General features: G+C 36.4%; 1 protein-coding gene across 1 annotated transcript in view; it reads left to right on the top strand.

The window, feature by feature from the left end:
• The window catches only part of LOC107753136 (transmembrane protein 132C-like), a 186,302-nt gene extending 184,037 nt beyond the window's left edge, over positions 1 to 2,265 (top strand). Inside the window, exons 6-7 of the mRNA XM_016569261.1 lie at positions 1,210 to 1,418; positions 2,217 to 2,265. Of these exons, the coding sequence (XP_016424747.1) occupies positions 1,210 to 1,418; positions 2,217 to 2,265 (258 nt within the window). The remainder of the gene's footprint in view (positions 1 to 1,209; positions 1,419 to 2,216) is intronic.
• Positions 2,266 to 9,114: the final 6,849 nt, after the last annotated feature.

Raw genomic sequence — 9,114 nt, 5'->3', positions numbered from 1 at the left:
GGAGTGAAAAGAGGTGCTTAACTTTCAGAAAATATTGAGTGAACAGGAGGTAAAACTAAATATTATAATTTAAATTAGTTTTTTAACTCTGTTACCAAAATTTATAGTTTAAAACAATTATTTGTCTGATTTTATAGCATTAAACTAATTAAAATCGCTCTACAACTTGGGTAACAGAGTTAGATAATTGATGAATGCAGTCAACACTACTATATGGCTAAAACAAACTATTTTTTTGATTATTTATTTAAGGCTCCAAATTATGTTTCATCTTGAGTGTCACAATTTTATGTAAAATTGTATCTTTTTTTTCTAACATGGGAATATCATGGGATGTGTGCCTCTTGTGCTTTTAGAAAGTCAGTGTACTGTAAACATGAAAAGTCCCCACTAGCATTTTAACATAGATTGCAGAGATCTGGATCTTTTAATTGCTCTTCAGGGAGCATGAAATGGTTGTGCAGTTCTCAAACCCTGACAGTCTGAGACTTAATATTCCTTATAAGAAAAATAGGAACATAAATGTTTTTACAAATAAAAAAGAGCCTATGAGCTCTATTAATATGAAAGGGTGCACAAAATTTGGGTTTGCAGCCATGTGTCAGTGCGTGCATGTGACTTTAATAAACTTGAAGTATACTACTTTAGGGTAAGGGTACTTCAGTGGCCGCTGTGTTTACTTCCATATGACAGCGCACATCATGGCATCTTGTTATCATTCGTTTGAGCATGCAGGTCAGTTCAGGATCGTGATCAGTTAAAAAAGTACAACCAGTACTGCTTTTATCTTTTTATTCAAAGGTGAAGACCAATAGAACAACTAAAAGAGATGAGAACAACTGAGAGACTGTGGGAGCCAAGATAAAAAATACACCCCAGTAATGTTAAGACGTGGGGTATTTAATCATGACCTAAATCTGTGTAGGTGAATGTTGTAGTCAATTCTTTGTTTTATAAACCATAACTTAAGGAGATACTTATACCATATCACTAACTTTTGACAGAGAGTCAAGGCCAGCTCTTCAAAATAAAATATTTTCCAATATTGTCAGACTTCACTGCCAATCCGTTGCAAATATACCTTGTCTTTTGCTCAGAAGCATTGTATTGATTTTGGTAATGTGAAGTTCACTAATGTGTCTTGAAAAGATCAATCCACTGTTCTTTTCTCACTTCTCCATCACTGACATCCTTTTTTTCTGCTCTCAGGTATCGGACAGGTGTGATTACGTCTACGTGAATGGCAAAGAGATGAGAGGACGGGTCCGAATGCTGCTGAACTTCACGTATGGTTACCTGAGGGCCCAGCTGGAGGTGAAGGTCTGGATTCCCAAACTGCCTCTGCACATCGAAGTTTCAGATACGGAACTCAGTCAGATCAAAGGCTGGAGGATTCCCGTAAACAGTAACGCCCAGAGGTATGAACCTTTGTGTAGGATTCTGCGAATATTGAGTGATTGGTTGATCCACACTGAATCTGCATGCTCAGTGAAAACTCAGCAGAATTCAAACACCTGTCACTCACAAAGTTCTACACATCCCAACCCACGGTCTGCAATCTGTTATGGCCAGGATTCAACCAGGGGCTGTGAATGTACATGAGGTGGTCTGTGGTCTGTGTGCGTGCGTGCGTGCGTGTGTGTGCATGTGTATTGAACAGTGACACCCGCTGGGGGTCTCTAAAACTTTTTATAGCATCAGTGGTTGCATCTGTCTCTGTGATCAGCTCATAAATATTGACAGCTCTATAAACACAGAGGCTGAAAATCCTGAAGTTAGAAACTTAAAAGGGAAAAATTAAGAAAATGCTGCAATGATTGTTTTAAAAAAAATGTGAATATGGCACAGAGAAGGAGATGTCTATCCCTAGCGACCACATGAAACATAATAAGATAATAATCAGATATATGAAGATAAATCACAACAATTTTCAGTGTAAATCCTGAGTATTTTTCAGGATTAAAATAAAAAACATAAAAAGTTCAAACTTTAAAGTGAAAATGCACTAAAATCCTCATATCGATTTGTACTGTGAGCGGTGAAGTGGAGGAATGTGAGAAGCCCCACGCAATCACACAGAAACTTACCAGCAGCTCAGTAAAACATAAAAAAAACTCTCTGTTGTGCAGTCCAGTAGTGCCGTGGAATATAAAATATGAAGCTCTTCATAGATGAAATTTCATGTTCCCAACGGGTTGCTCTGTGTGTACATGTAGCTTTGTGGATTGTGAATCCAGACTCCAGGAGTCTGAGGGAAGCTCTTGAGACATTTACAATAGAGATTAATGGAGAGGTTGAGCAAAGCCAGACGGGAGATCACATACATTGTGCAGTGGCACTCCTTTCCAAACTTCTCTGCTCAACTTTTCAACAACATAAGTGAAGTACCTGACATGAATACTGTTGGCTTGACTTTGAAAAAATATGTTGGCAAAATACCCTGTTAAAAAACCAGCATATGCTGGTTAGGTATGTTTTCAAGCATGGCAGCTGGGTTGAGCTGATTAAGCTGGTCCTGAGCAGGAGCTAGTTGCTTGGGACCAGCTCATGACCAGCTTAAACAATCTCAAACCAGCTGCCATGCTTCAAAACATACCTAAACAGCATATGCTGTTTTTTTCAACAGGGTAGGCAGTCCAGCAGACTGACAGTACTGGGAGGAAGAGCGTGGTGACAGTGATGTGTTATCTGTTTAGTTCTGCAAAATCTCTTATTTAAATGATTTTTGCAGTGCAAGACCCCCAAAGCAGGTAATGGGGGCCTTTGACCCAATGTGGCGGCCCCTTATGACATCACTACTTGTGTACCCTACCTCACGGTTTGCACACACTGGATTATCAGTACACCACGGTACTACTACCAAAGTAACTCATGGTATACTGGTTTGTTAGATTAAGTCTGTGTTTTCATTATAGATCGTTTTGTGATTTATTTACACACTGTAACGCTGTTTGCTGCTAATGAGGTATATATATATGCTCTATATATGTACACAGAATGAATATTGGATGCTAATTGCTTCATACTTCTTTCTTTGTTTTTACATCAATTTGCTTGTTATGCATTTCTGTTTATGTGTGGGTTTCAAGTGTTTGTGCATCTAACTCTACATAAACAACCTTCATTTAAAAGGTCAAGCACCATTAAAGCTGAAGTGTGTATGTTTTTACAGTGGTAAAGATTTTCTCTTAATTTAATTTGCAGAGACAATATGTGCAAAGTAATATGCAGAGTGAACCTATTGTAGGTTGATTTCTATGAAAAGTGTAAAGGGGCGGTCACATCTGCCATTGTTTGACAATCCAGACTGAATGAAATCCAGTCATTTTAATATAATATCACAGCTTTCACAACAGGTTCAAATGGGTCACTGACCAGCAGAAAGCTGCTTGGTTTGAAAGTGACTTGTGTGTAAATGGTGCTTCATACTTTGCTACACTATTGACAATAGACTTTTTTTTTTGTCTACAAAATTTGGCTGAATTTTCGCCCGTGTGACCATACCATAACACTGTGTCTCTATGGTGCTATTTGTTTGATATAGTTATTTGTATAGTTCTGTTTGTTTTGAGCCTCCTGACCATTCTGACACTGTAACAGCTCAACCAATGGTGTGTGTTTGGGGTGGGGCTATATTTTTGATTGACCAATCACTCAATCTCAGAAGAATGTCACAATAGTATAAAATCAAATAATTCTATGTATTACAAGTTTTGAATTTAAATTGTATTATTCATTTTGGTTTTTCTTTTGTTTTTTTGTGCTATAGTTATTAATTATTTTCATTGGCAAACATAGCTATTATTACTGCTCATACTTTATTATTCTCCCACCCAAAATGTTGCTAGTATTACAAATGATTCCACTAATTGGATTCATTTTCTAAGTAATCAGATGATTTGAACATTTAAATGGGTGAAAATATCCCATAGACTTCCATTGAAAACTCATTTCATACCTCACTCATATCTAGAGATCTGAATATCATAGAAACTTAAGAGTGGACCCTTTTAATTTTGAGCAGCAAGCAATTACCTAACACCATAGCAACTGCCCACAACTCCGAAGCAATGCCCTAGAGACCACTCTGAACACCTTAGCAATGAATTAGCAAATACAGAGACAGTTGTTAGGTGACCTCTAACTTCCTGAAGAAAATGTAAAAATGTAGATCTTTTTTTTGCTGTTATCTTCAATGTGTTTTGTGTGTTTGCAATCTACTGTACGTTATGCACTGATTTGAAATCTCTGTTGAAATTAAGGTCAATGTGATCAGTATATAATGATTATTTTTGGACAACACTAGTTAAGTTGGACTTAAATGAGACAAGTGACAAAGCCCTACACCAGCAGGATCTTCATAGATCTGTGTCTCTGGTGGTGGGAGGTTGTCTGTCAGTGTGGCTCGAGTGGACTGTAATGAGGGGCTCGATTGCCGTCCTCCTGACAGCCTCAATCTCAGAGAGCACTAACAAGATGGGCACCTGATGCAATCATATTCTGATTCAGTGACAGAGCCCCAAAGTCCATCCTAATGTCACAGTCTTGTGGCAATAATGCACACTGCTGTGGTGGCAACTTAAGAACCCACTCACTCATGTTGTAGTATTCATTACACTAGTTACTTCAGCAGCACCCACACGCTGCTTGGTGTTACAAGTTCAGTCAAACTTAGATTTCAAAAACAATAATTAAAAATGAGTGATTAAGTTTACACAATTTTTGAAAATTGGGGGTGTAAATGACATGGCTTTTTTTTATGAATATTAATTAGGCCATGCTGACATTACTAGGTAACAGGGTTGGAAACATTTCGCTCAATGTTTAATGGCCTGGTCAATGAATGTCAACTACTTGGAGTCTGAGAAAGAGTTTAAATTGTAAAATGTCCCATTAAGTCACAATTAAACCAATTTTGAACGTCACTGTCTTGTAGTGTAGCCACATTTACCATTGTTTGGTATCATTTTTGCAGGTACATTTCAACCATTCAATATGAATCAATGCAGTTTTTCACACAGATTCACACAAACTTGCTTGGTTTGAAAGTGACTAATGTATGCTAAAACTATATAAAATAATGTACGAATAAGCGAATGAATGGAAGCTCTTAAAAATTATATATTTTTATCAATCATCTTTTTTTGCTTTTATTGTATAGGACATTAGGAGACTGACAGGAAATGTCTGATCCAAAACATTACATGTTATTGTATATCTTGTTCTGATAATGTAATATATAATTTAAAATACATTAGTTAACATATTTTGATAGAAATATGAAAAAAATACTATGGAAGTCAATGGCAAAATATCTTCTTTTGTGTTCAGCAGCAGAAAGAAATTCATACAGGTTTGGAGCAAGATGAGGGTGAGTAAATTATGGAATATGCATTTTTGGGTGAACTATCTCTTTAAAAAAAGTTCAGCCAATGAAGTAGCTTTCATTCCAAGCAGTTTAGGATTCTGCAGGTAAAGAGGTTCTTGCATGGCTCCAGTTTTTAAAAATTACATACTTTTTTAACAGCTGACTAAGTCCGGTTTAGAGCCTCCACCTGGTTTTAGGGGCCCTGGCTAGTGCTAATTGTGTTCTTGTTAGCAAGGTTGTTTTGAGGTATCAGGACATTAAATTTGTTGAATCTTACCCAAATGACTCCAACTGCACATGTACCCTCTAAAACGCATGCTGTTAAATGAAGGACTTCATCGTCAGCACATCACGACTAATTAACCTGCCTCCACTAGCCACGCTCACCTAGTGCTACAGAAAGTCAAGGGCCTCTGTCAGCAGTTTATGAACATGTGTCGGGCGGCCCAGACGCTCATTAGCCAGTGTTAGAGTTGGCTCTCACAGCTGCAGTCCGGTCTACACAGCGCCAAAGTACATTCATCTTTCCTGTGATTATCACAATGTGAACATGTTTAGCAAGGATGAACGAGCATGTTAAAAACGGCAAATTCACCTTACATTTGTTTTACTTGACCCGGAGACATTTTTCATGCAAGAGAGGAGAAAATGTCCATTTTGGCTCATCGTCTGAAAAAGTGGCAGAGGAACGTGTGTGTTTTGCATTCACCACTGATTTCCCTCTCCACACATTCTCATTTATATTTATTGTGGCATAACAGGGATGACCTTGCTGATGTAACCGCATTACGGTTTGGTGCTAGTGGGCACTGATGATCCATTTGTTTACCGCTATATGTGTGTATGAGAGAGAGAATCGCAAGGCTCTTCGTCCTCTGCCAAATGCGTTGCCAGTTGGTCCGTGTAGTGCGAGAGAGAGAGAAACTGACCCGAGAGAGCGTTTTTGTGCTCGTGCCAAGCCTGTAGTGTGTAGAGTGCCAGACTGGCCCGCACTTTACGGACTGGTGTTAACAGTGTTCTCTCAGCACCAGGCAGGCATGATAAAGTCCGACCGCTGGGAATGACTATTCCTGTCTATATCAAGGAATGATGCTGTGTGAGTGGGATATGTGGTGCTGGCTGCTCTCTGGAAAATATTGTTTATTGAATCATCTTCAGACCTCCTGTGTAGGTAAATAACCGAGCTCTGACACTGTGATCTCACTCAGAACAACTGATGGCTGAATCACAAAATGTCACTTGTTAATATCTCTTCCCTTCCCATGAAGCCTTTTTTTGTTTGTTTGTTTGTTTGTTTGTTTTTTTTAAACAGTGGCTCTTTTGAAAGTCCGTGGATGGATTTTCACGTCGTAATAAGGTTGCGCTCATTTTTCTTAAAAGGGGGACAAAGCAGATAAGTGTTTCCGATCATTTTGTTGATGTTCTTGCTCTTGTTCTTGCTACTAGCCAATGAATGTTGACTACCTGGAGCTTGAGAAAAAAATGAATTAATTAAAAAATAAATAAATAAATAAAATACATGTCCCCAAAAAGTATTTGGACCAGAAAGTCATAATTATAGCAGTTTTTGAATGTCACTGCCTTAAAGTACGGTCAAATGTATCATTGTTCGGCACATCAGGGTTATTATCGTTAACTAAAACTAAAACCATAAAAATGTCATTACTTAAAAGAAAATGAACATTAACTGAAATAAAACTTACAATTATTTAATTTGAGCTAGTTTCTCATTTCGTTTAAGTTGAAGTACAAAAATTTTAACTAAATTAACTACAAAAAGTTAATCTGTAATTTAAATAAATGATATAGACATATTACAAAAAAATAATAAAAATGGCAAACACAACACAATTACTAAAACAGAAAATATACAAATTACCATAGATTTAAAAATATAAAAAATAAAATCTAACACAAAATATAAAATCTAATATAATATTAACAAAAACACATTTTTGTTGAAAATGTGGCCGCACATTTACAAGCATAATAAAATATCAAACCAAGTGCTATTTATTATATATAATAAATATAATATATAAGAATAGCACAAGCAGTGAAGTTTTCGTGAAGACTTTACAATAGGGTTTGTTAACATTAGTTAATTGGGAATCTTGAACTAACAATGAACAACATCTTCTACAGCACTTAGGTTACTGCAGTCACATGCAGTAAGGGTGTAAAGAAATGTATCGGTTTCATTTTCTCTTCAAAATGTACTTAAGTAAAAGTTCAACAGACATTTATACTCAAGTATAGTAGAAATATTGCAAAACTGTACTTAAATATGTAATAAAGTATTTTTGTAAGTATTTTGTACTCTGTTACTATATGCCTGAAGAGGACGTGAATTGGTTACCTGGCAGCCATACATTAGAAGTATTACTGTTGTATTTCTTGATTGTAATGAACAAGAGCACTAAAACGTGTTATATATTTAACAAATCTGCATTGTGTGTGTGTGAGTGTGTGTGCATGTTTATGTGGTTTATGAGGACACAAATTTGTATAATAACATGGGTATGACATAGGTATTACAAAACGAAATAGGAAATGATATCAGAGAGGAGCAAGTCTCTTAAATTTCGTATTTGTAGAAATACTGTCGTTGGCCAAAATACGGGTCCATTATCCATAATACCTCTTCCTCCAGTGTAAAAGTCCATCCTCTGTTGTCCTCTCACATCAAAATCCACCAACATATTTGTTTAGAACTGTTTTGTACTGTTTTCACTTGTAAACATTGCTTCATCTGTGCATATTTCTTTCCTGATTCAGATTCAGAAGCAACAGTTTGAAGTTAAAAAAAAATATTGGATGTGTTTATTACAAACATGCAGCTTTTCAAGATATTAATTGAAGTACTGTAGTTGTGTGGATTACTTGTGGATTGTGATGCTTTTATCAGCTGTTTAAACAATCATTCTGACGGCACCCATTCCTCATTACCTCATTGTATATCAAGTGCCGTCACTTTATCATGGTACTCCCAAAGTACCCTTTCTGCAAGGCTGAACACAACCAATACAAAGATGTTACCTTTTCCGCAGCCCATTTTCTTCAGTAAAGTGGGCTGATATTGCAGCGTACATGTGTCTGAGGAGGTGTTAGTCATCTGGATTTATTTTGGGACGGGTTTTGGAGGGCATGGACACAGGCATGACCAGCATTCAGGTATGTATATTTTCAATATTTGAAAACTGTTTGTCTGCCAATTAAAATTCACGTGGTTTGACCAAAAGGCATGGAGAAAAACGAAATAGGAAATGATATCAGAGAGGAGCAAGTCTCTTAAATTTCGTATTTGTAGAAATACTGTCGTTGGCCAAAATACGGGTCCATTAACATGTAACGAGATGAACCACAGTGAAATGATGGCCAGGACAGGAGTTTTTGTTTAATGTAAAATATTTTATAACTCATTTTAAAACGCATACATTTTTGTATCTGTATGTAGAATTGCCTGTTAACTCAACACAATCTCAAGTGTTTATATAAAATTTGGTTATTTTCTCTTTAATGCTGTTCTCGTGTAGTTTAGAAAAGTGTGTAAAGCATTTTTATTTACATGAATCTGTAAATGTCCACCATATAAAAATACTTAAAATCAGACCATTGTTAAAATTCTTCACAACAACACAAGCATGTAATCTGATGAATCATTAGTTCCAATATCTTGTATGATGAACAAATAGCAATTCTTATTTTCTTTGTGATCTAAGCATTTTAGATTATTAATATACTGT

This window comes from Sinocyclocheilus rhinocerous, unplaced genomic scaffold (genome assembly GCF_001515625.1).
Source record: "Sinocyclocheilus rhinocerous isolate Xijiao unplaced genomic scaffold, SAMN03320098_v1.1 scaffold20, whole genome shotgun sequence".
NCBI lineage: Eukaryota > Metazoa > Chordata > Actinopteri > Cypriniformes > Cyprinidae > Sinocyclocheilus > Sinocyclocheilus rhinocerous.
The sequence above is the reverse complement of the archived record's forward strand: the minus strand, read 5'-3'. Positions and strand labels throughout refer to the sequence as shown.